This window comes from Ischnura elegans, chromosome 5 (assembly GCF_921293095.1).
Source record: "Ischnura elegans chromosome 5, ioIscEleg1.1, whole genome shotgun sequence".
NCBI lineage: Eukaryota > Metazoa > Arthropoda > Insecta > Odonata > Coenagrionidae > Ischnura > Ischnura elegans.
This window is the reverse complement of record NC_060250.1, coordinates 71,989,386-72,017,037: the sequence shown is the minus strand read 5'-3', so window position 1 is coordinate 72,017,037 and position 27,652 is coordinate 71,989,386. Positions and strand designations below refer to the sequence as shown.

The 27,652-nt window shown below is 38.9% G+C and overlaps 1 protein-coding gene across 4 annotated transcripts in view; it reads left to right on the top strand.

The window, feature by feature from the left end:
* LOC124159045 (carnitine O-palmitoyltransferase 1, liver isoform) overlaps positions 1-27,652 on the top strand; it is a 131,911-nt gene that overhangs the window by 74,951 nt on the left and 29,308 nt on the right. For 3 of the 4 annotated variants that reach the window (XM_046534540.1, XM_046534539.1, XM_046534537.1), the window contains exons 5-7: positions 19,144-19,357; positions 25,921-26,057; positions 26,677-26,786. In XM_046534540.1, coding sequence (XP_046390496.1) covers positions 19,217-19,357; positions 25,921-26,057; positions 26,677-26,786 — 388 coding nt within the window. In that variant the 5' untranslated portion in view covers positions 19,144-19,216. Of the gene's footprint in view, positions 1-10,178; positions 10,992-19,143; positions 19,358-25,920; positions 26,058-26,676; positions 26,787-27,652 lie in introns of those variants that run through there. The other variant, XM_046534538.1, reaches the window with a different exon arrangement.

Sequence of the window (27,652 nt, the reverse complement as noted above, 5' to 3'; positions counted from 1 at the left end):
GGAATTCCATTTTCAATTAAAATGTTTCTATATGCGCCAAGACTTGAATATGGCGGTATTTTGGCAAATCAGACATGAACTGTTAAGTGTTACTGTTAAATGATGGTAGTATCGGTGATAATTTAAATCTGTACGTATCTCATACCTGTTTCTCGTATATCTTTGATTTATTTACTTGCCGAACTTCTCCGAATCTACTCAATAGGTTATTTTCCTTTCTTACTTCGATAAGTACTTATAGTTTATTTGGTAAGCGGTTACATCCTTCTCTTTCATTTGTATTCTGTCGTTAGTAAGCCATTTCCAAATAACATGTATGATTTGCGGCGCGATATGGTGGAAACTCTTAACACTGAATAAATTAGACAATTCATAACATAACATTTCCAAGGCATTGGACATTGCAAAAGCACTAGAGAATATTGTAGTCACAACGAAACGTGTTCTGTGGAAATAAATGTTAAAATCCTGTGGAATTTCTACTTCAATCTTTTACAAATCTTGAAATTTAAATGTAAATGCAGAAATATTTTCGTATATGGAAGAAAAATGCTGCGACCCAAGCCTCGGTTAGGGTGAGTATAAACGTGAAAGTGGTGCTGCGTTCCAGGATAGAAAGGAAACCGGAAAATATAATTTGCAAATGCTACGGTCTGTGCGCCGTGTGTGTATTGTATGTCATGCCAGTTCTGCTTTCCCCTCATCTTTCCATTACTCGCCGCATGCAATCCTGTGCTCGACTTTGGTCTAGTTAATGGTGATTGTTTTGCTTGTTTAACGGTGAAAGTTATCGGAAGTATGCATGTTTGACGCGGCTCTTGGCCGCTCTAGGGTTAATAATGTATCTTAATAGTTGAGGAATCGGCGTTAAGTATTTTTGTATGGCTGTGGGTGGAGTAGAATTGTTAAAAAATTAAAAAAATAAACCTCAGTTTAGTAAAAAGCGAAAAACGTGCTAAAGCGAGGGGCGGAAAGCGATTCTAGATGTTTGAGAAAGGCAGCGACAGCTGATGTTAGCTGGCATGAGTTAAAGAAGGGTGGATAATCGTGGAGATGGTGGATAATGATGGAAATTTCTCTTTTATGTGGGAAGCCTAAGATAAAATAATTAATGAACAATTTATTTTTCTCAGACTAAAAGTGTGTTAAACCGCCGAACTACAAATCTTTAGAATATGAAATACCAAATCTTTCGGAAAGCTCTGTACCGATAAGAAGATAAAAACATGTTAAGGGATGAATAGAGGTGTAGAAAACTGTCTCCATCCTTTTTTTTTCGAAACAGTTGGTATATTCAATGTGGTAAAGACATCCACTTTCAAAAATATTGGTTTAAACATCGACTTTATGTAAATAAAACAGAAACAGTAATTTTTTAATTTAACACTAGAAGGACGGCAGGGGTCATTTGACCCATTTTCAGAATTCAAATTTATTTTTCTCTTATTAAAATATTTATTTTAATTTTGAAATTTTTTGACTTTGTTCATTTTGGTCTATATTTTGATGAATTAATAAAAATTCAACATTAATGATTTGTTTTAAATTTTTATGACGTGTTATACCTAGAAGGACGGCTAGGGGTCATTTGACCCACAACTTGTTTTCGCGCTACTTTCTTGCCCGTGGGCACTTTAGTGCCATGTATATCATATAATCAACAATAGGCTAGTGTGGTAGATGATTTGCTTCATTTTGAATCTGGAAGTACCCGGTTCAATGCCAGTTTCGTCCAAAGGGCTCCTATCTGTATTCGAAAACCTAGGCAAAGCGACTTGTGCACAATCTTTCGATATTTTTTGGGAAGCTAAGGGAAATAAAACCCTTTTCAATCCTTGATTTGCGTAAATTCATGTAATTATGATATTTTTATTTTGTTTTATTTATTGTTCAATGATTATTGTATTACCCACACCGGAAGATCGTCACGTATCCCAAGAATTGTTTTCCGTCGTCCAAGATTCAGAGCTCTTAGAGACATTATTTTCAATATCGACTCATCAAGTATACGAATAACTTTCAATTTTCTGGCCTGACGGCACTGTCACTTGACCTAGCCCCTTTGCCGTGTGTCCAGCATTAGTGCCGCCTGACCCCGTCGGGGTTTGGGGTGGGTTGACTGAACGCTGCGTACTGGGGAAAAATCCTGTCTCTTTTTGAGAGAGCGGAGGAATTGGGTGGACTGTAAAATTCTACTGTAAATCATACCCTTGGAATCCGCATGTAGGTCGAAGAAGAAGCATTACTGCAAGTTCCTGGAAGATACGAATCAGGATACGGTTGGCGGTTGAGTCCCTGCCTTTCGAACAGCAATTAGCGTTACTTCTGAAATTTTTTTTTTCGTTTATTTCTAATGCTCTCCAGCTCTCTATACCTCCAATACAATTGGAGAAGATTCTATCATAATGCACTCTCGTTTGTAGATTTTTTTCATGCATATCAGTGGCGAGTTGAGGAAGAAACTAAGAAGCCGAGAAATATATCAAGAGAAGAGATTTGTCTCGAATCAAATACCTGTAGGGAATCTTGAAGATCAGTCTGGAAGTGAATCGTAAACATCAGTTCAAGGACATTCTGACCAATCCATCTACATCTACGTGTGGTGGAAGCGACGAAGTCCAAGATAGTGAATCCGATGGCGACTTTGGCGTGACAGCAAATGCACAGCTCTATCCAACAAAATGCAGCTGTCCTTTTATGAGGTAAATTCCAAATAAACCAGACAAATTTGGAATCGAGTACTGGGTTTTGACAGATGTGAAATGAAAATACAGCCTAAATGAATTTCCATATTGTGGCAAAGATGTTGATTGGCCATCAAATCAAGCGTTGGGGAAATAAATAGTTACTAAAGTGGCCGTAACATACAAGAATTCAGGAATAAATGTAACTTGTAACAATTATTTTTCATCCATCCAACTGGCATGAAGTCATAAAAAAATGAAGAACTTCTCTTGCATGGATGATCTGAAAAAAAACAGGCGTGACGCACAAATATCCATGACCCCTAAAATAGCCATGAAATCCTTTCAACGCGAGTGTTAAAAAATACCTTTGCCCATACTCTTACGTAGAATCAGGCAAACTAGAACAATAATGCACTTTTACTCTGCAGCATGATCTCAGACGACACTATTTCCGAAACGAATAAAAGAATACCAGAGACCATCCTATTTTATAATAAAAACAAAGCGGGAGTAGATATGATGCATAGCATATATCAATTTATTTACACCGCTCAAAATCCAACAGCCGTACAGCCTCCACGGGCACAAAAAAGAAAAAGGTGCCAAATACCATCAAATTGAATCATTGCACCAATTTCCTTTCCATTTTCCAAATTCCTTCTCATGTGCAAATGGCTGGTGTCCTAACACCCCCTTCCACACGCCTTTAAGCGGCTTGCGGGTTAGTGTGTAGATTTAGATGTAGATGAATAAATCGTCCAATGAACGCATTCAGCGCAAAAAAAATATTTTGTGGAAACAGCGCTGAAAAAATACTGTCTGTCTGAGATTTACATCAAAGTAATCAGTTTTAAATATTTTAATGCAAATTTTGTAAACCTAGTACCCCCTTTTTTCTAAACATTTAACACAACTTTTGTATTGCGTGTATGTATTTTCATTAGGTATTTGATTTGCAATCGACTACTACATACGGTTTAATTCATGATTCTTTAAAATAATTGTTATTAACTTTTGACGATGGAAATAATATTTAATGATGTTAAATAGTGTTTTTAATGAACTGATTCAACAATTAGTGCGATGAAACTGAATATTGATTGAAAATTAGCCGTTTTATTCCAAAATACATTTTAGGGGTCAAATGACCCCTAGCCGTCCTTCTAGGTAGCGCGAAACTCCCGTCCTCCTAGTGTTAAATTTTTTTAAACTGCCACAGTGTTCGTCAAATGTTGAGGTATTGAGTTCTAAACATGGCACGATTCTACATAAAAGGTATTTTCGTGTTGGAGCGATAAAAATAAGCTTGAAAAGATCGATGCAATAATTAATCACACGCAGGCATTTAAGTACTTATCACGCTTCAAAACACTTCGCACTTGATTTATACCCGGTGTAATTGAATTATGTATGCAAATGAATCATAGGCCGTCGCCAGAGGGATAAATTTTCGGCATGTTAAGCCCCCTTTTCCTCCCTCTACCCTCCAACTACATGCCTTTATGTTGCTTACCCTCACTGTGAGTCTTTCTGTCTCCAAATAAATATTCAATTCAACAGTCACTTGCCTAAGCTGCTTAGGCAAGTGGCTGTTGAATGCTTTTTTTTTCAAATATCCTTAGACTACCATATTCACCGCGTGATGTAAAGACTTACATTGGAGACCATCATTACCATCTTTTCTATATATCCTGGAATCTAAGTATACGGGGGGCGTTCGCCCTCCATCCCCGTCTCCCCCATTTATTCGCCCCTGGCGTTCAGGAAGGGTTTGGGGTTTATATCCGGGGATGTTTGGAGGTTGTAGCGTGGTGAATTGCTGGTTTATAACTCCAAAACCCCCCTTAATATCGATGATTAAACCCAAAAAAATTGATTTTAAAAATCTATCTTTAAAATATCTATCATTCAAAACATGGAGTTATTGAGTTTATTTCAAGGCTTGGAACCCCTTAAAAACCTCATTTTAAGATGAAATCGAAACTTGAAGTTTGGACGTGGTGGAAGGGCTCCATATTATCAATAAGAGACACTTGAAGAGAGTGGAAGTAACAAAGCGTCTGTTATTGATAATGTGTTCTCATTTTAAGAGTAGGTAGGTATTTATTTCATAATTGCCGAACATGGGTGATCACCGCTATCCTTCATAGCCGCGGGTGCAGTGATCCCAACCCCCATCCGACGCTTCTTAATACTCCGGTGGCTGCCTTGGTTTTTAATGGACTATGTGAATACTTGTGGAGTTTTAATTATTTTTTCTGGCACCGAGCGGGCCTTTTCCACGCGCGTCTTGGCCGCTTCCTTGGAGACGTTACGTATTTCCTGTCAGCCTCACCCCCTCCTATCAACCCATGCTTCTTTCCCCCTTCCCTCTTCTTGCGGTATCCTGGGTGATGGAAGTGCGCGCATAGCCTGTGACGTCGCAGACTGTGACGTCGTCGGGACAGCGCGGCTATAAACGAAAGCGTAGCTTGGTCGTGTCGGCTTGAGCGGTGGGGTCGCTATAGTTTGGGCGCTTTTGGCTAGGCGCCGCTGATGTCGACGAGGACTGAACACTTGAAGAGAGTGGAGCATCATCCATTTTAATCAAGTGCGGGATTCAAGGGGAGAGCATAAAGAAGGTCTTTCTATGTCCCATAGAAGCTTGATTTGTGCTGCCTCTTCATGCGCTTTTCAATCGGTTCTCAAAACTGTCCTTGTCGCGATGAGCGCAGAATTACCCATTTATTCTTAATACTTGCGATAGAGCATTTTCGCTCGCGAGGACATTTGGAAGTTGCGAATTCGTTAAGGCCGTTTTACACGAGGCACGTAATTGGCTAGAATTGCATCAATTCCTCAGTATAGTGTGCAATTGCGCGAATTCAGGAACGGAATTGGAACAGGGGCCATTTTGAATCTCACGTCCATGCATTCTCGCATGCGTTCAAGCAATTCATCGCTTTACACGACGCAATTTTGACCGCGCCTTCTTACACACGTCAGATTGTGCAATTATTTTCCTTTAGATTTTATCGAATATAAATTTCGGTTTATTGCGCTAATTATAGCTTATTTCGCTGTGAAATTCAGTTCGCTCAGCTGTCAGTCTAAAGTGGCGGCTTTAGTAAACCCAATGCGCGTTGAGGGACAGCTCATGCCGACTAGAGATTCTATTATTGTAGCATACGTGGTAGGAGTTTAAGATCAAGCTGAATTTTTCGCATTATCGTATTCCCTCCGCAAGGAGCTACATGATTTCTATGTGGATCCCGCGTTTTTCATGTTATTCCATCAGAGTAAATATATATTAAAAGAGATATACGCTGCGTCTGCGCATTCCAAGCCCGTAGCAAAGGAAGGTGCTTTAATAGCCTAAGTATATATCTCGAAATTTTTTCATCGTGCCCAAAAACATTGTGTGCGACAGAATGAACTCAACCGTAGAAACCAATCTTAGAATTGAATCAACCCTTGATACCATGGTCGGTCGTTGAGTGTTAAATAAAATAGTATGGAAATTACCATTTGTGTTTTTATCATGGATCGACCTTAGACTCTGCTCATTTACGTATAAAAAAATTACTTTGTTGTGTAATGTTATTTATTCAATTTTGCGTTTATCTTACAGTACCCCAATAGAATTTCTTCACTTTCGGTATTTCAAGGGGACGGTTTACTTACATTACACAATCCTCCCTCCCCATTCCCCTCGAAATGTATTTCTGATTATTTGCCTGGGGCATGGGACCAAGATTGAAATGGCTCAATCCTAGATCACGTGGTTTGTATTATTGGCTTACAACGGCGATAATGTTTCGTGTTTTTTATTCCCGTTCGAAATTTTCTGATATTAAATGGAATATTTGGGAAGAAGCTTAAATATCAGGATTGCAAAACTTTATCTTTAAGAATTGACTTTGCTGTTTCTAGGTCCTATAACGATAAGGAAATTAGGGTATTATTGTTGGCCCAGGCTTTTTGGTTCTGCTTGCACATCCATCATGCACACCCTTGTATACATATATCCTCTGAGGTTTTGCCTTCGGTGTATCTCCATGACAGCGCTCTATTTATGACTACTCTACGACTACTCTTTATATGTATCTCTGTAGGCCCATTTCCGGATGAGGATCTTTTAATATACGTTCTTATCTTTTTGTGTGTGTAATGGGTTAGGCAACGAACACTCCTCGGGGACGCGGAAGAGTTATGCATCGAAACTTGGGAAGGAGTGGCATGACGTGTAGGCTATCAGAGGAAAATTGATCAATTTTCCGGGGAAATTAATTACTGAGTTAGATTTTATTGTACACTATGCTTTGTAGTGAGAGAGTGCTTAGAAGAGTGGGAGAAAAAAGAATTATTCTTAAAGCTTTTGGGAGAATACGAGTAAAGTTAGTTGAATACATTATGAGGCATGATGGCCTCATGAAAATAATTGTAGAAAGACAAGTGGAAGGTTAGAAGGCAAGGGACGGCCCCGAATGATTTACATAGGACAGGTTATAATGAATGTACAGGAGAAGAATTACGTCGCTATGAAAAGGCTAGCGGATAGGAGATAGGAATGGAGGGCTTCGTCAAACCAATCTTAGAATTGTGACTAATGATGATGATGTTTTTGTTGTCCTCAAATGTATTTCCAGTTCCTATATTTTAACTATGAAAGCTTTTTTATTGCTTCCAAAAAGCTCTTCCAACATATGTACATTGTTTTTTCCTGTTTCTACGCTCAACGATCAGCAAATTTAATTGTAACTACTTCTGTTTGGTGATGCCAAAGACTTCGACCGCATTTGAGCGAAAATCCTGCGATTAGTGCCTAAACGCTGGGCCTCCATGCTGTCTTTTTCCCTCAAGTAATTCTAAATTCTCCGACTGGCATTCAACAAATTACTTGTCATGGCCCTCGTTGCTTCGCCATCCGTGTTTTCTGCTTCACTTGTACGTCCGATGGCGGATCTAGGGGTAAGATTCTCCTCCATTCGGCAGTGGATGAAATCGACATTTTTAGTGGGAACTACTTTATACAGGTATTTAATTATATTTTCTGGGTCATACCTACGTATTGCCCCGCAAGCCGCCTCATTAGGCGCGTGGCGGGGGCTGTTATGACACTACAGTTAATAAAGGAAATAAAAAGGGGAGGGTTAGAGATATTTCTTCAAAAAGTAGCAAAAATGGACGAAGGCGTAACAATTGGCTCCAGAATAAATATACTTGCTTTTGCAGACGATGTGGTAATTTTAGCAGAAAATTTAGACGACATACGCCGGCTTACAAAACTTTTCATGGAAGAAACAGCTAAGCTAGGACTAAAAGTAAATTATGGAAAAACTAAATATATACACTTTACAAGAAATGAAATGAACAGAAATCAAAATCCTCTCTACATAGACAACCACAAATTTGAAAAAGTGGACTCCTTTAAGTATTTAGGCGTTTTTATTTCAAGAGAAAACAAAGAAGCAATAGAAATACAAAACAGGCTAAATCTGGCTAACAGATGCTTCTACGCCTGCAACAAACTCATGTCCTCAAAATTACTATCACACACTACTAAAACCAGAATATATAAAACAATCATAAGACCCGTACTGTTATATGGAAGTGAAACTTGGAAACTGGATAAAAAGGAAGAAAGAAAATTAATTGTTTTTGAAAATAAGATCCTTAGGAAAATATATGGACCAATCTCTGAAGGAGGAGAGTGGAGGAGAAAACACAATAGAGAATTAAGAGAGCTATACAAGGATCCAGATGTAGTGTGCGAGTTTAAATGTAGAAGAATTAGATGGGCGGGGCACATTTTGAGAAGAGAGGACACTAATCATTTAAAACAAGTTATAATGAGGAATCCTGAAGGAAGAAGGCCAAGAGGAAGACCAAGGCGAAGGTGGTGGGACCAAGTGAAGGTAGACCTGGAGCGATTAGGAGCGACCGAGGAGGACGCAGGAAATAGAGATAAATGGAAGAGGATTGTTGGTGCGGCCAAATATCTACTTAGATATGTATGGCCCTGGGAGTAAGAGTAAGTAAGAGTAAGGGTTAGAGATATTTGACCGCTGAGTCCCACGGAGCATTTATAAAAATCCTTTAATGATCAAGAGAAAAATGAATTCCTAACCTTTTCCGTTGGGCAAAATACCTCTCTTATGGTATCGTTTCTCTCGGACTTGGAAACATGGTGAGTTTCCAAGATGGTATTCTTCGTGTCGTTCTGAAAATATCTATTCTTTACCCGTTATAACGAATTATAGTACCAAGTACCTCCAAATTTATGGCGTAGAGTTAAGGTTAAGTGGGCGCCAATGGGTCTTTTAAATTCAAAATTCCGCACCTCCAACACCCCACCCCCTCAGTTACAAACGTAGATGCGCCGCAGAAGATATCGCAGGATTACTTTTCTATTGCCTTGACCAGTGCTTATTGTTTCTGACGCGTGACCTTCCGCATACTTCTTTCTCATCTACTCCTTCCTACCCCTTACCCTGTATTTTTTCAACTTGCATAATTTATTAATACTGTGTGTAAAAAGTGACTCCGTACGTGTCCCGCGCACGGGTAGATACAAATTTACTTCTTGGGGGGGTAGGGGCTGCTACCCCCAAGGAGGTTCGAAGGAGGGCGGAATCCCCCTAGTTACGCCTAGGGTGTATTTAAGCATCAAATTGGGGGGGGGGGGGGAGTTATGAACTGGTTCCGTGGAGTATGGGATACCCCTCTGGAGAGAGGGGCGTTCTCCTATATAAATTTTTTTAGATGCCCAATTTTTACGCTAATGTGGCCGTTATTCTCAACAACAAATGAAATTGAATAAGTTTTGACATTTTAACGTTGGAGAAGAAATAAATAATCCTTTTGAAGTTCTTATTAATACAACTCAAATTGCTCTCACCTTTTGCACTTGTGGCATGCATTTGCATATACACTCCCTTTACTACTTTACAAGAATATGAAAACTATTAAACTATTAATAATTTAAATAAAAATTTAAATTATTTAATAAAAATAAATAAAAGAATTCTTGTGGAAAAGTGCTACGATCTTTAATTTATTTAAATATGACTAACTTCCACCAATTGAAGCCTCAATCTGTTGAACTTATTTAATAAAATTTGGGGAGGGTTCACGACCCTCGTTAGCTCCCCCCCGAATCCGTCGCTGGTTACGCCCACGTGCACCCTTGCCTTCCCCACCGTCCTAGACTCTTGTCTGAGGATTTTTACCGCGCCTTTGGCTTTCTCTCGCTGCATTCGGAAGGTTAGCTCTCCCGCAACTGCTTCACTATCTCAGTTTCTTCCGGCTTGGCATCGCCACAACCTCTCTCCCCTTCCCCTCAGACCGTATTAGCTGATACACTTCGTTACCCCGTTACTCCCCCCCCTCTCCCTTTTCCACTTCAGCCCTCTCTTCCCCCACCTCCCACGCTTCCCCTCCGCGACTCGTCCTCCTCCCCACCCCCCACGTGCCAGCGCCGCGGCGAAGTCGCTGCCGTTGGCTCGAACTTCATTCATTCCCCAGGAGGCCAGCCGGTCAGTTGTCGTGTATTGGGACTTGGTCTCGCGGGGAGAAAATGTACCAAGTGTCGGCAATGTGGTAAAAACGTCTCCTTTTTTGAGTGTATCTGTGAAATCTGCCGAAGTGCCAGCGATACATTCTGCGTTCCGATCTTTTTGAGTCCCGTCCCTGTCCAGTGTTCCCATACCTTGGCGAGAAATCCCAAGAAAGTACCTCTTAAAACCCTCTGGTTTCGGTGTTGTCGTGTTTCCCCTCCCTCTGTCCTCCCAAAAAATTTGTATATATCGGCTGGCCCCGTCGATGTTTTTCCACCGAAGAGTTTCGTAAGGGATATATGTTTTTGAACCTCTTCCCGGAAAAAGTGGTGTTTTACGGCTTAAAAAAGGCACGCAGTGGAATAGATCTCCGGGAAAGATATCCCTTCTGCATTCCGATACTCTCCACGACGACCTTTCAGTGAAGTGAGGCGTGTTTCCTTGGGATTCTCTTTTCTCGTGGTTCCCGTTTCGTCTGTTAAGACCCCTGCGTGTTGTTACGTGTGTTGGTTTCCCGTGCGGCGGTTGTGAGAGTGCTGAAGACCGCCGAGTGAGTTGGTGGCTGATAGTAAGTTCCTTCGGTGGAGGCGCACCTCAAAGCCGCGTCTTCTTCCGTTAAGCCCACCCGAACCGTGACCTCTTCCCCCACTTCTTGTACGAGCGCCCGTCAATTTTATTTGAGGAAATTTCTGGTTTGAGAGCTTCTTTGCAGACTTGTCCGCCGTACCGTCGCGAGGAGCGCTGCTCTCCAGCTGTTTGTGGAGAGGTGAGCCCACTGTGTTCTTGTGTACCTATGTTTTTTTTTTCAGTAGGGGGAAAATGCAGTTACCCAAGAGTGTCGGACTCGTGATGGATAGTCGCAGTCTACAAACTAAAACGAATTCACATAATTTTGTGTAATATTTCGAAGCCTGCCGTGTTTACGACGGTGAAATATACATGGATTGCCAGGAGAAAAATTTTGTTCCCTCGCGTTGCCATCCTCGGTGGACCGCGAGGGCCTAACATCTAGTACCATGAGGCTCGGTACAATTGCAATGGGAAATCAGGAACCGGGATAGGGTAGTGATTTGCGCACTGGCCCGGAAAGCCAAAGGTCCGTGGTTCAATTCCAGGTCCAGGGGAATTTTTTCTCATGGCAATCTATGTAAAGTTCGTATCAATTGTCACGGGGAGAAATTGCCAGGGAACATGAGTGGAACAATTATGTCATGACACCTTAAACCATTTATCACCTACTTAATTATCCTTTATACTTAGCACCATGCATTTCGGTAAATTGTCGTAGGAAGCAAGGAATCAAGATAGCGTAGTGGTCTTCTCAGTGGCCCGGAAAGCCGTGCGTGGTTCGATGGCCCTGTCCGCCGTTCACGCGGAAGATTTGCAACCTTGAAGGCCTATTTACACGATGAACTAACATGAGCCAGTTACGGAATGAATTGATGAATGCGAGAGTTCGATGTGTAACCACCCTAATTATGTGGACTCATGAATAGAAAATAGACCTTGTGTTATTCTGATTATTGAATTTGTAAAAAAGTTTCTTACCATTCCGTTGAAATCATTCAAGCGCTCGCACTCACTCGAGTTAGTGCATAGTGTTGCCAGACCTTCACTCTCAGTTGAGTTCCTCGGGTTTTCTTATACGTGCTAGTTAAGCCAACTTCGGCATGTGTCGGTAGCTCTGCCAATGCCAGCATAGATGAATGGCTGTTAAGATATGGAAGTAGACCGCCGTAAAATAAAGGAGTTGACTGAAATAAACCCGATGGAAACCCGTGAATCCTATATCTGCATGACATCCCCCGGGAAAGCCCAAAATCACCTCTTCTATTCCCCACGTTTCCCCCTCGTTACGACTGCGGTAGTATTTCTTTGCGGGGAAGATAGTAGCCTTTCTAGCCCCTTATCTGCGTGGAACGCGACGATCATATTTCCTCATCATCTGGCATTTATTATGTCATATCGATCTGCGTGCCTTCCTTTAACACGATGTTTCGTTACTAGTGGCGATGCAAATTTTGTATTTCCATCCATGAAATGTATTCACTAATGTGGCTACGGATTCGTAATCGGAATTGTAATGGGATTCGGATTTCAATTAATTTGCAAAGGTTTGTTTCCGAACTACCCGCGATATGCCTTTGGTTCAGATTGTTTCGAAATCGTAAAAAAACTGCCGATAGCGAATAGGGTAGTTTCCTTCATCAAAGAAAACGAAAGGCATTGATTGCGATTCGTCACCCACGTCATTTAAAAATCTAAAAGCGTGAAATACGTACGCCAGGAGTAATAATCTTTCGATTTAGGCAATTAAAAAATAATAGGAAACCACCCTATTGCTCTGATTGCTGTTTCTTACGAACGAATGTGACTTTTTTCGGGCATTTTTCCAATTGCGATTGCCAAAGTCAAAGTTTGCGTATTACCACCCCGTTGTTTTCGGTTGACCCACCAAATCATTGAGACTTCCTGAGCAATACTTCATTCCTAGTACATCCTCTAGCTACTTCTTTCCCGGTGGATGTGTAGAAAACAGAAGTTTCCGCCTCCTTCGGCATTCCGCGTCCAGCTGGGCGCGCGGGCGATGCCCTATGTCTGCATTAATGTAGGTAGGCCGTAAGCCCCCCATGGCCCTCGAGTATTTTTGTGAATGATTGAATATAATGAACTCCCCAAGGCCGTACTTTTTAGTACGCAAGTTGATGATTGGGTCGAGGAATGGAGTAGTAGACGGAGAGCAAATAAGTCAAAAAACCAAAATTAAAAAAGATAAAAGAAAAATAGCACAAATAAGTACATGCTAATTCACCCAATTTTTGCCTTATGGCAAAATAGTAAGTGAGGTTGAGCTCCCCCGGCAGTGACCACATTCGAACCAATAAAAATGCATATAAAAGTGTTCCGCTCGGCGAAATTGGTTGGTGAGCGAATTTGTGTTTGTGTTCCTTTTTTTGTATGAGTATTTGGCGTGTTTTTGGTGTATTTTGCACATTAAATTACTTCATTGCCTTCCTTTGCCATGTCTCTTAAAGTACCCACTGAAGAGTACGGCCTTGGGTCAACCATTTCAATTCATCCACTTCTCCACGTCGTAGAACGTTCATTAATTGATGTTTTGGTCAGATAAAGGTTGACCCTCACTCGTTCATCCACATGTCCTCTTTGAGGAATGAGGCGATTGGGCCATCGTCCTATCGCAGAACTATTCCATTATTTTCCACAGCTGGAAGCTCTACTGTTTCTTGGTTTTTACAAACCCTAGTCCTGAGATGGATTAAGGGCCTTGTTTTTTAGGCGATTCATTTCTTTCCGCGGCATCAAAGTTCATCTGCGGTATCATCCAGCATTAACGCTTCTGCGATTTTATATGCGTTGACAGTTGACTTTTAGGTATTTATGGCTAAATCAATTGTTTTCCTTACCTTTCTCAAGTGTAGCTGAAGATAGGTGTCCTGCTGTAGAAAAACTTTTGGCCCATTTTACTTTACCTATCCATGCCTTGTTCAAACTTTTTATTCATAACTCCAGTGCGTATTATTCCTAGACGTATGCTTTAGGTGACAGGTAGTAATCATTTTCTAAAGTCTATTGAAAAAATGTTAACCTTATTAACATTCAACCTAAGGTTGTGAAAACATTATTTCCGATACTGCACTAGTTTAGAATGCATAAATGTGGAATGAATAGTTTAAAAAAATATATGGTGCTGTCAAAGCTGCCGATTCGAATTTTTCGTGTGCAGGTGAACTAAGTGCAATTCTCCAATTTTTAAGTAGAAGTTTGAAAAGTAGAAAATTGCATCTTATTCACCAATAGATGATGGAGCACTCCACTCGACCTGAGCACCTTTTCATGTATTCGGTTTTTTCTCTTTGAAATGGATAAAGATGCTCTAATGCTTGAAGTAATACATCGGTTTATGTTGACTAAGCGAGGCCAGCATGGCAGACGGGCCATCCGGACGGGAGTCCGAAGGAGACCCCCATTAGTATTGTCCTCCCTCCCTAGTTAATCCCTATATAGGCGAATTCGCGATGCAATTATTAAAAACCTTATTTTTCACCGTGGAGTTGATCATAAGACACTCGCCTAAAGAATGGCTTGGGTAGCTTTGAAGGTGTTTACAGCTTCGACTCGAAACTTTTCCGAATATACATGTGCTCATTTAAAATACGCGGGTCATGTGTCAGTTTTTCCTGATTTCAGAAAATTGCTTTCATGGACAAAACGAGTCCTACTAGTGGTAATACTGAATTCTTTGGCCATTTTGCCACAAAAATATTATAGAGGATATGTCTTAGAAGTGTTTTCATGCCATATTCCTTTTTTAATTTTGTTAATTTAATTTCAATTTCATTGTTTTTTTCTTTTGTGCATCATTATTTTATATTACTTATGCATCAAAGTTCATCTGGTAGGCATTTTTGGTTATGTAACAATATTCACAGTGTTACGATTGTATTTCTGAAGGTGATCCCTCCAACAGGCAATAGCTTCTTGGGTTACCTAAAGCTCCAAATTTGGTATCGATGATATTAAAATTTTTAATTTGTTCAAGCAGCTATGAATATATTATTACATGTGTTTATATATATACATAATTATATAAAACGCCTCAAATGATGCCTGCACTTGTGCATGAAAAAATTAATGGCACGGAACGTGCTTCAGCTGCTCATTTTTCTACGAAGCCCTGTGTCCTACGGCATACAGCAAATGTGTTTTCATGTGGGTGATTGTTTGTACATACTACGTGAGCACTCTTGAATCCAGCATGTTGGAAACTCCTTCCTTTCCCCGATGAACAACAGCTCTCTGCCTTTCTCCGCCGCCTCCGCTACATACGATCCACGCCCCCCCCCCCCCCCCCCGCCCTCCTGCCTCCCCTCCGTTCGACATACTTACGACGGCTGTGAGACCCGGAAGGAGGACTAACCCGTTGTGATCGGCCAAGTTGGCCCCATCGCGGATTAAAAAATTGAAGTAGAAAAATAATAGACCCGCTTCCTTCCTACTTAATCGAGTGACGGCATCTTTTTTTGTTGGGAAAGGAAAGGTGAGGTGTTTTATTTTGATTCCATTTCGTCTTGAAGGACGTTTGTTTTTTTCCCCTATTTTCATTCGTCTATTCCGATTGTCTTGGAACTTTATTTGCTTTCTCTCGACTTCTCCCCTCCTCTCCTAGCACGCTCGTCAACTGTCTGTCTTGCGTGCGTTTTCTGGTCTTAGAGAGTCGTTTTTCTGTCTCCACCAGCGCCGCGGATCGTGACTGTGTGTCGTCGAAAGTGGGTAATGTTTGATACCGATCCAGTTCGAGGTTTCTGCGGTCTCGCCCTCCCAGTGTCCACTTCGCTTTGGCGGCGCATTGAGTCTCGCTTCGAGTTCAGCTCATTGGTCTGTCCATCCGTCGAGTATTGTTTTACGTTTAGCGCGACCTCTATATTGGTTCCACCAGCTGTGAATTGCCTCCAGCAGTAATCATCTCTCCCGCTTGAGGATTTTTTTGCGGACATTTCAAAAAATCGTCTCGCCAAGGACTGTGATTACTGAAGTGCATTTTAGCATTTTTCGACCACCTTTTGAATCTTGTGAGAGGTGAGCAAGTTACGGTCCTTGTGTTACGTTGATTTACACAGATTTCTCATGATTCACTCGAGTTTCAAACTTTAATTGGCTTCTATATGTGGGGGTATTTCATTCTGAGCTAATTGTAAGTAGTATATGCGTGAATATCGCACATTTGCGTAGGGGGACAGTTACTTTCCCTGGACCACCCTCACTAGAAGGATTTTGTTTTTTTTTTGTTCGTGTCCGAAAAGACTACACAAAGGATGGATAGTGAAAAGTGTGAAGACGGTCGAATATTTTGTGTAGTTCCACTTTCGATTTTACTAAGTTTTGACTTGCAGAAAACAGAACCTGAAAAATTTTACGTTTGGTTGTCCAAAGTCTTCCGTGGGAATTGAACCAAGAATAATATGACATGAAAACTTTCCGTGAGCTTGCAACACCTTGAAACTCCTTGAAACACAATGTAATTAGAAATAAAATCTATCTACCCTTACTCATGACTTCTGGTGGTCTCATAATGGTCTTATAAATTAATACCTAATTAAATGCCCTCATGTACAAGGAGGAAAATGAAATTGATTTGGGCTGATACCCCATGATTTTAGTATGACACTCCATGACACCCCAGATGTTTGTATTCAGTGAATCTCATGGGGGTCATTGGGGTGAAGTGGGTAAACCTAGGCCAAAAGGTCCAAGCCCCAAGTATGGGTGAAGCTTATGGAGACCACCAACTGAAATCCTTTCTTTGTGATTTTCTGACTGTCCCAACTGCATTGAGGAGGCCCAATTCCATCCCATAGAAAGCTGAATTTCTGTTCCCACTTTGGTCACATTTTAATTGGTTTTCAAAAGTGTCCGCAGCAAGGCAAGGAGTGCAATGCACTCCACTTTTTTCCAATATTTTGCAGTATTATGCATGTAATTTCAAGGAATAGCATTGAAAAGTTATGAATTTGATGAATCACATCATCATGTGTACAACTTGCGGTTAATAACCCTAATAATACCTTATTTGTCTGTGAAATTCAGGTCAATGTGTGTGTCAGCGACATGAGTGGTGACTCTTGTAAACCCTTTTAAATGCACTTTGGATGGCAACAGATTTAGAGCCTGATTTGAGGATCCTCTTTTGTAATATTCATGGTCCCAACTTCATATAAAGTTGTAGGTGGCTTCATGTGTTAGGGAGAAGCCATAAATCCCTGGTTACGTAAATATGTATGTCTGGATAAATAACTCATGCTTCAGACTTAGTCTAGGATGAGCTTTACCCTCACCCACAATACCAACATTTAGGTTTAAACTGCAAGGTAGAGAGTAAATAAATAATCTTCTTGGAATAAATCTTTTGTAATGATATACCTATGTTTCCAATTTTGATCATACATTTTTCATCACTTTTGGGTCATTTCAATAAAAAATCGAAGAAATTTTCTGATTCACTTGAATGGTCTATTGATGGCAACCTTTTGTAGGAATTTTTTAAAAATTCCTGTATCTTGCCTTCATGTGAATGTATGTTCTGGTTTGAGCTCTTTAAAATAGTCTTGGCTCATTCACAGCTGTTTGTCAATATCAATGAATTGCAATATGGAATTTGGCAATTTGTCCTCCGCAGTTTGGCATAGATTATAATTTTGCTGGGAGAAAAAAGGAGCAATAGCAGCCTCCCTATGCAGTGCTCAAAATTCCAGAGTCAAGTAGAATTCAACACTTTATAGGCACTTGAGTTAATTATGTAGAAATTAATTACATTTCATTGAAAGTTTCATTTAAGAATTAATCTCTTATTAGATGAGGTAGCCAGGCGACGTTGCCAGCGACGAAACTGGGTGCTCAGCTTGTCATGGGTCATTGATTCTTTTGGATGTTATTACACGAGGGTAGCTTGGGACGTAGCCACACTTTGGCGACTGACTGGCTAGCAAGCTCCGTCGCCACTGGATACCCGTACTGGGAACGCTGTATTGTAGCATATGGAGCTTATTTTGCTTGGTCGCCACCACACATCGCTGGGAACTGAGAAAAAACGGAATAAATTCTTGTTATTTCTGTTTGTTTAAATTGTATTTCTGAAGGTGATCCCTCCAACAGGCAATAGCAAATGCAAATTATGGAGATCTGGGTGTAAATTGATCTCAAGGTGTTTGTCTTTTTTGGATTTCCCAGAGATTTCCAAGCAACTTCAAGTGATCCAGCATGCAAAACTTTTTTATTGTATCCTGTCACTGGGAAAGGACACTAGTCACATGCCTTAATTATTTTAGCAATAGGTGATCTTCAACTATATTCAGAAAATATACTTCCTATATGTTATAACTAGAATGCCTTGGACCTTATGAGGAAATGTTTCTGACCAATTGAATTGTTGAAAATTTGATCACTCAAAGCTCATGTATACGATGAATAAAAGAAATTTTTGTGCAGAGATGTATTGATTAGCTATGTTACCTCAAATCAATTCAAATATGTAGACATTGTAATTTGATAATGTAGGAGATGATGTTGATGTGGTGTCAAGAAAGTTATCTTCCCACCCTGTGGATCTGGGTTCAAATCCCAGCAATGGAAGATATTTTTTCAGAGACTGCCCCTTCCCTGCCTGAGTGCTTTGTGGAGGGCACTTCAAGTACAGCTCTCCTTTGTGAGAATGCGTGTGCGACTTTAAGCCATGCTTCCCTTGGTATATGTAGTTAATAGCCGGCCTATACCGAGTTTCTCCCCTCTACCTTCTCGTGTGACGCAAATGACCTCAGATGTCGGTAGCCTCCTACCATATCCCTCCACAAATAAGAACATCATAGGCTTCGTGAATTATACAGGGCTATTGTTTTTTTTAAATGTTGAAAAGTGAAAAAATTATGTGACGAAATTTTAACCATGAATAGCTGATGCCAGTAAGAACCAAAATTACCAATGATGTTTTGATTGAAAATGCACATTTTTTTAATCTACAGAAACTTTGAGCCAAGCACTCTGATTCGCTGAAAATTTGCCCAGTTACCTATTGTCTAGACAACTAATGAATTTGAATGCTTTGCCTTCATTTGCTTTTGTCTTTGTCGAGATCATCTGGCAACAGAGCAAGCTTGTGGGTAATCAGAGTGCTTGGTTCAAAGTTTCTTTAGCTTAAAAGTGGTGCATTTTTGACCTTGACATCATTAGTAATTTTGGGTATTACTGGCATAAGCTATCCAGGGTTAAAATTTTGTGACATAATTTTTCTCAAATCTTTATGTAACAACTATTGGGTTTAAGTTTATCCTGTTGTTCAATTTCACCTCTTTGTAATTCATTGTGATTACCTATGTCTAATGAAACCTTTTGTTTTCTCCTTGCAGGAGTGGAGCTTAGTGATATCATAGGGGTTTATTGTTGAGTGAGTGAGCTGAGTGTGAGTGTGGAGACCCTGCCATGGCAGAAGCCCATTCTGCAGTGGCATTCTCATTTGCCATCACCCACGAGGGAGTCAATGTAAATTTTGATCATGAAGTATTACATCTTGTGTGGGCTTCAGGAGTGCGATCATGGAAGAAAAGGCTGGCTCGATTCAAGGTCAGTAATATCTAGGCTATTATTTTGAATTTCAGAATCATCTACATATATCCTTTGGTACCCAATTTTTTTGTATTAGTTTTGCCCTTGGCAACTTGCTATGCTATAATTGTTGTAATTCAAGGAATGTGTTGGAATACTATGTGCAGCAGCCTGATTAAGTTGCTGCTTAGCAAGTGTTCTAAGTTTTTGTGATGAGGCATTGCTATTTTTAGGGATTATTTTATGCTTCACCATCGGTTGAGTTTGAGAGGAATAACTGTCTTCATGCTGTCATTTTGCCCTTAAATTCTTGTATCCTCTGGGGATCATCTCAATTAGGAAAAATGTAAACTGAAAATATTGAATATATATTTTTTTAAAGTGTAAAGGACAGGTTCATTTTAAAAATTATTTGTTTTTAATACACCATTATTTTTGTTCTGAGCTGGGTTTCAACACAGTTGTGCCATTGTGTGTACAATTTTACCCAGGTGGCTGAGTCTAAACGTATGAGGCTAAAGGTGGAAGAGGATCGAATGTATTGGGCAGAGTGGAGATGAAAGGGCAACATTTATGGTTGTGTGAATAGGTGTTCAATAAAGAGAGGAACGTGAGTTGTTGATGTGTGAGACTGATAAGGCAGTCAGGGCTGTAACAGACTTCGTAGTGGGGTTGGCGTACCTTAAGAATGGCATATTGAGTCTGAAACAAACTGTTCTGTGTCTTAAAATATTTTGGCTATTATGAAGTTCAAATTATCTTAAAAATTCCAGAATAGCACCCTTGGCATTTACTTGTAAAATTTCCGATAATAAACAACTGAAATATTCAAAATTACTTTAATGTTCCACAAAGTTTTTATTCACACTGTTAGCATAAACATTAGTGGTTGTAATAGTTTTTCAGTGTTGTTGTTTTTGACTCTCTTTGTTGTTTTCTTTCCGCAACATTAAATTTGGCTCTCATTCTCTTATTTTCATAGAAATATAAAGGAACTGTGAAGGTGTTAAAAGGGAGAAGACTTACAGAAATATAAAAAATGTGAAATTATTGATGTGGTGAATTATTTAGACTGTTAAAATAGAAGAAATTGAAATGGTAACCTTTGAGGAAGATAAAATTAAAGTTAACCAGGCAGAGTAGTACAGATATCAGTGAGAGAATTGTACAGTCAAAGGAAGCATTTATCAATTGGAAAGAGTTCATGTCTGATGCTTGGTGCAAGAGTATACATATACAAATAAATATGCTTTAAGAAATAAATATTGCTTGGCCCCTACATGTGTACAATTTCAGGTGGCTGAGTAGTCAGTGGCAAAACAATCCAAGATTCATATTTGTATAACAGAAAATTAACCTGTTTTCTATGTATTCCTCTGGTAATAAGTGGTTATTCAGTCTATGAAGGTGGGCAAGTTGTCAAGGAAGGTGTCAAGGCCACTATCGCCATTGCTTTTTAACTTGTACACTGAGATGGCGGTAAGAGAGGTGTTGGATAAGTTGGAAGCATGAGTTTTAATGGGAATGATGTTTCAGTCAATGAGGTTCTTGGATTGCCTGCCATTCATTGGCCTGTCTGTGCTTTTGTGAACATTAGACAAGCATTGTAAGGAACTTGGCATGAGGATTAATCATAAGAAAACCGGAGTTATGAGGTTCCAAAACCTTTTTTTTTTAAATATGTTTCATAAGCATCATAAGTGAAAGATGTAATGCTCAATGTAATAGTACCTATGTGGGAAAAAACATGAGCATGTGGATCAATTAACCTTTTTATGCAGCTTATTAGAGGAAAATGGGCATTGAGGACATCAGGAAGAGAATAGCGTTGGCTAAGGAGGCGTTCATGAACAAGAAAGAGCTAATGGAAGGGGTGTTGCGTAAGAGCTGAAAGAAAAGGCTAGTGAAGAGTCTGATATGGAGTGTAGCACTTTACAATGTGGAAACATGGACACTTTGGATGCATGATGAGAAAAGACTGGAGGCCTTCAAGACGTGGGATTGGAGGAGAATGGTGAAGGTGAAATGGAGGGAGAGAGTGGTGGATCCGGGATAGGGACAATGGGGGATTAGGGTGGTAACCTCCTATTGGTAGTGGGGTTACGAACAAAATTACTATTTTACTTAGTGTCGATTGGACACCCCAGGCATCTCCGTAACTCTGCCACTGGATGGAGAGGAAGTGGGATGATGAAGTAATGGACATGGTGGGTGAGGAGAGGTAGCTTTTAGACGGGATATGTAGGAGACAGAATATATGGATGGAGTGAGTTTTGAGAAGGGAGGGTATGTTGAAAAATGTGTTAGAGGGAAGAATATTGGGTAAAAATGGAAGGGGAAGGAAGTAAATAGTATTTTTATGGAGGATGAAAGGAGGTGGACTTATTGGAGTGGAAGCTGGAACACCAAGTTTGGAGGGGATACTTACTAGAGTGATTGGCAAAATGCCCTGTGTAAACCTACCTGGGCCAGCAGAATATTGATAGTAATTATTATTAGAGGTCGAGGATGAATATTATAGTTAATACAAAGAAAAATGTGTGCTTTACAGCCAAAAAATATTCTTTTTATTCAAGTAAGGAGGGTTAAGAAAAATACTTATAAAAATGAGGCCGTTACATCACCATTCAATTGACATATTCCAGCTTTTTGATTCGAGTAGAAGTACGAATAAAGAGCAAAATGAAACCGCTGTCATGTTTTAATGCTTAAAATGGACTGCCCAAATTGGGCTTAAGGAGGGCAATTTGGGCAGTCCATTTTAAGCATTGGATTGGAGCTCTGTGACAAAAGATAGTAATTTGCCAACTGACGTGGTAATTGGTAGAATAGTGTAAAAATCTAATGATCTTGAATGCAAAAACTTTCAATTGAAGTGAAAACTTCTTATGGCGCATTGAGCACTTTTGTAGATGGGTAAAAGACATTGGACTCGCTTCACCGTCACTACATATATGTAAAATTTTGTATATTTTGTTTATACACAGTATACTCGCTATATACACAGTACTTGTGGAGGGATACAAACCATTAGACTCGCATCACTGTCACCGCTACTACATATATGTATAATTGTGTATATTCTGCATATACACAGTATACTCGCTATATACACAGTACTTGTGGAGGGGTACAAACCATTAGACTTGCATCACCGTCACCAGTCCATACTCATGCAGGAGAGTGTACTCAATACAAGAATTGTAAAGGTTAGTACAATATAACTCAATTTATTTTAATACATTCAATTTGAGCTTATTTAATAAAACACTTCATTAGAAATTATTCCTTAAATTCAAAAATGCTCACGTTATTTCAAGTTTTCACTTCTGTCGGCACTCCCGGAGTGCAGCTGTATTTTTTTACTTGAAAGAAGACTGGCAAAACCTTGGACATGTGTTCCTGTCTTTGTATTACAGTTGAGGACCTCAAATCTGGAAAGGTAGGGACCAAAAGGTTTCTGGATTTCTGGTCTTCAGCGCACGGGAAAAGTGGTACATACTTTTTTTTTTTTGAGAATTTTAATGCAGTGTATGCTAAATCACGGCCGAAGCTTTCGCAGCATAAACTATATGTGCTTAATACTGGATGAAAACAAGCAATAAAGATATCTTTTTCTTCGTACTTAATAGCTTTTTTTGATAGCATTTCCTAGCAGACATTGCGATATCTATCGATACCTTCCTTAGTCGGAAAGTAAATCTGTGCACATGCTTCTATATTGTGTTGATTAATTAATTTATAAATGCATTCAGGCTCTTGTGCTTGATATTTGAGATCCCTAGGTGTCCCTGCCTAGGTTGTTAGCGTATGTTCGTAGTGAGTTCTAACTTCCTACTCGTCCCAGAACAAGACTCGGAGAGTGATGCCACGAGGTGGCAAGTTGCAACACTACGCAGAGGAATTTTCTAACATTTTGGATTTCTGGTTTTCCGGGTTTCTGGATTCAGGATTTGAGGTCCTCAACGGTATTAATAATACAAGTGTATATATAAAAAGGATGGCATGTGTATTATAGTCGGACTGCAGAGCCATCGTCCTTTTTTTCCATAAATACTTGCATTCCCTCTTAGGCTGTCATATGATACCTCTCTTTCTGCCGATGTATCTTTATATTTATTTTATCTTACGCTTTCCATGCTATTTGGTAATGCTAGCATAAAAGAATAATACTTAATGCATGGTTTTATTAGTCTTGCACAAGAAAATCGTATTCTTGGCATTTTTTTTGTTGGTGTATCAATACATTTTTCTTTTTCATTCTGATAGTGGTGGCTAATGGTTAACATACTCCTTAATATAAATATGCCTTAAAGGGTGTAATAAATGATGCTTTTGGTGGTATAATGATGTTTTCCAGGGTGAAACGAACATTGTCTTATTGGTGAAACTCAGTGCCCTGTGTGTGTTGTTCGTATGCTTTATATGTATTAGTATGATGATGGCATTCTAATACACCTTAAAAGACACTCACCATAAATGATGTGTTGAAATCTACTTCACAATGCAATGACATTTAGGTAAATCATGTCAAATCAAATGAAAGGGAACTGGTTACAACTCTAAACTCATTCACGATGGTTGGCTTGCTCACTTTTTGTATTACTAACTCTAAATTTTGGGAAATTCATTTACTTCTTTAAATAAATATATGTTCCTAACTTATTCAGATTATGATATGTATTAAGCATGAGGGGTTGAGAAGCCAAGGGGTACAAGTGATTTTTTTCTCAACAGAGTTAGGTAAAGTTAATATTTGAAAGAAATACACAAAAACTTGGTTGCCAAGTGATACGGGTGAGTGTCTGTTCTGAAATCAGTGGAAAATCAAATGCACTACTAAACATCTAATTGATCTCGTTTGTCTTCTATACCTAATTTCTGTACCTAACTCAGGGTAGAAAAAAGTCATCACTTGTACCCTTAAGCTTCTCACCAACTCATATGAAATAGAATAAACTAACCTCCTAGTGCCAATAATCTTTCAGCAAAACAATTTTAGAGATTTTATTTTTTGTATTTATTAACTTTCTTGGTCCATTTGGTAGAATTGTCTCTCATCATTAAGCCACTCATTCACAGTGCTCATCACACAGCTCATTATTCACAGTAAATTCAAGCACTCAATAAGGTGCATGTACTTCAGACCAAAATGGTGATTCACATGCAAGTAATAATGGTTCAAATTCACATTAATATGTAACTGCACAATAAAGCAGGCAAAATATATTTGTAACACCTATACATCGTTAATGGTGGTTTTGATAAACATTTCTGTCACCATTTGATGTGCACATATTTCATCCAGGGTTTATTTGTCCCTTTAATTCTGCATGTAGATTAAGGTGTTACAAAAACAACTATCATATAATTGATGAGTCAACTTAAATATACATAAGGAGTAACTTTTACATCACTTTTGTTATGAATACTAGGGGCCTATATTTCAAAATAATTGTCACGTTGCTTCTGCTAAAATAAGGAAGAATGACTTTGATTTCTTCATTACTTTAATACATCATTTCTGACATTTATCAGGGGGAATTCTAGATGAATTCTCTTTACCCATTCTCGTGCAGCAGTGAGCAATTAGAAAGGTGTGTCACCAGTCATTATGGGGAAGTTTTGAAGTGCCTTTAGGACCGGCCAATGGCAGTGTTTGAACAGTGCTGTGAAGCATCTTCCTAGGTGTATCACAGCAGTATATAAAGTGTTTGTGAAGAGTATCAACTTGCCATATTAAGCAAAAACATTATAAAGCATTTGCAAATGCTTTGTAATGCTCTTTAATTATAATAAAATGACTTTAATTTATTTGAAAAGGCATTAGGATGCCCAATGAGCACCAAAATATGCTTTTGCAATGCATAAAGTCTTAGCTGAAAATGTCCGGGATTTATGAATTTTAAATTGCATCTGAATTGAAAAAAGATCATTTGATTATAGCGATTCGATTTCCAAATTAGCCAAACATTTGTTCTCCCAATCAATTTAGGTAGTTTATGATCAGTTACATGGTATCTTGTCCATTGTGTCTTTAAGGTTCAACTGAATTGTTAGGACTACTGTGCATTTGTTTGAGTTCATTTACCTCAAAGGGTTAGCTACAGCCAACATCAGTTAGCCATCAGAAGATAAGAGTTACAGTTGTAGCTATAGTCGCTTATTTATTCTCTACATGGAGTTAGTGCCTGCTAATAATTATCAGAATATATAGCCATTGTAAGATTCACATTTCAAACTTCATTTTACATTTCAATTGTTAGATTTTGTTTAAAATACCTAAGGTTTAAGTGCAAATATTTGTGAACCTTAACACAATTTACCTTCTATCAATCATTCCTCTATTCCTAATGATGTGTCCTAAAAAAGCCACACTAACTAGAGTCACAGAGAGCTTTGTTCAGATGCCTCTAAAAAACTATAAACTGTGTTACCTTTTTCAAAGAATAGGTTACTTTTTAAGCATTTTTATATGCCTTAGGTGTTCCCAACCCCATTGTTTTTATAAGGCATCACATCTGTCTTAGCTTTATATTTTTAACTTTCAATTTTGCTGATGTGTTGAATTTATGTTTCAGAACAACGTGAAATGCGGAGTCTACCCAGCTCCTTTGCACAGTTTATGGCCCAGCATTGGTGCTGTGAGTGCCCTTCACTTCAGCGGTGTTGGAGTTCCTTTTCATTTAGTTGAGCGGCTTCTAGTGTTTCTTCCTGGGTGAGAATATCCTCTTTTAATATCAGCAAAGCTTCACAGTAGCTAATAGTAATTGTCTCTCTTATTTTACTGACTTGTATCAATTCGGAGTTGCATGTCGGTGAGGATTGTTATATTTTTAGATTTTTTTGTCATGTCTATATTTTTTAAAGCTGCGGATGTTTTTTTTTAAGAATGAAAGATATTTTTTAATCATTTGGAAAAGATCTTTGTTCATTTCAGGAATTCCTTCCATTTTTATGTGAACATTATCTTTATGTCAATAATTCTTTACATATGTTATACTACTTTCTCGTTATTTGATGAGGTATAACAATGGGTGATGTATGTATTGGAATTATATATAATATTTTTGTCTCATCCACATTTTGTAGGGCAAGTTGTGGAGGGTTTATAAAAAATGAAGGAAAAGAAAGGAAATTCTTTAATCATTTGGAAAAGATCTTTGTTCATTTCAGGAATTCCTTCAATTTTTTGTGAACATGTATTCTTTATATCCCTTCAAAAATTCCTTTCTTATGTTATTCAACTTTCTCATTATTTGATGAGGTGAGACGTTAGAATATGTATGTATGGGAATTATATATTATAATATTTTTTATTTTTTTGTTGCTCATAGTGACTCCACATCATGGCAAGTTACTGCATGCTCTATCGTAGGAATGGGAACTTGGCTGAGCGTTACCTTCTCCATTAGATATCTACTTAAAATGTTGCTAATGTACAAAGGTAAGATGTGACTTAAAGGTTTTTATAAATACTTCTTTCCCAAAAAGTCAAGTGACTTAAGTAGAGGAAATTATGATTTTACCTTAAAGTAAGCACATGAAATTACCACTTACCGAATTGATTGTTGTATTTAAATGTATTTCATTGCTTCAATGTCATCTGCTGTGTAAACAGAAATTTTCCCTGAAGATGACTCTGAGATTGTGAAATCCATCAGAATAAGTTAATTAGGTAGGCAGTGCAAAGCCTCCCCTTTAATTTTTGGATACTGTCCTCCACATCTCTTGTGATAAGATGAGATTATAATTTATCGTGTTTATTGAATGCATATTTATTGAGTGCCTTAAAATTTAAATATTTAGGCTGCACTTTGTAGAAGTTCCTTACATTTATAGTGGAATAATTGTAGAAAAGGACAGCTTTAACTGTGCTTAGAATATTGGATCACATGTAATACTGGATGAAAAGTTCTCGGGCTTTCCACAGGGTAATAAAATCCTTCTCCGCCGACGTTTCGATGTCCATCAGGGGCATCATCCTCAGGGCAACTGAGATGCCCTGAGGATGCTGCCCCTGAACTCAGTTGCCCTGAGGATGATGCCCCTGATGGACATCGAAACGTCGGTGGAGAAGGATTTTATTACCCGGTGGAAAGCCCGAGAACTTTTCATCCAATGCCTACGCCGGGAAAACACCCGATTATATTACATGTAATACTATTCATCCGTGCATTTTATTCTAGCATAGCCAGATAGAAATGGTTGTTTTGACAGGGTAATGTGTATTTATCTTGTTTTGGTAATTTTGAAGCATCTACCAATGAAATAAATAATGAAATAGTGCTTTATATGCCAGCATCAAGCATA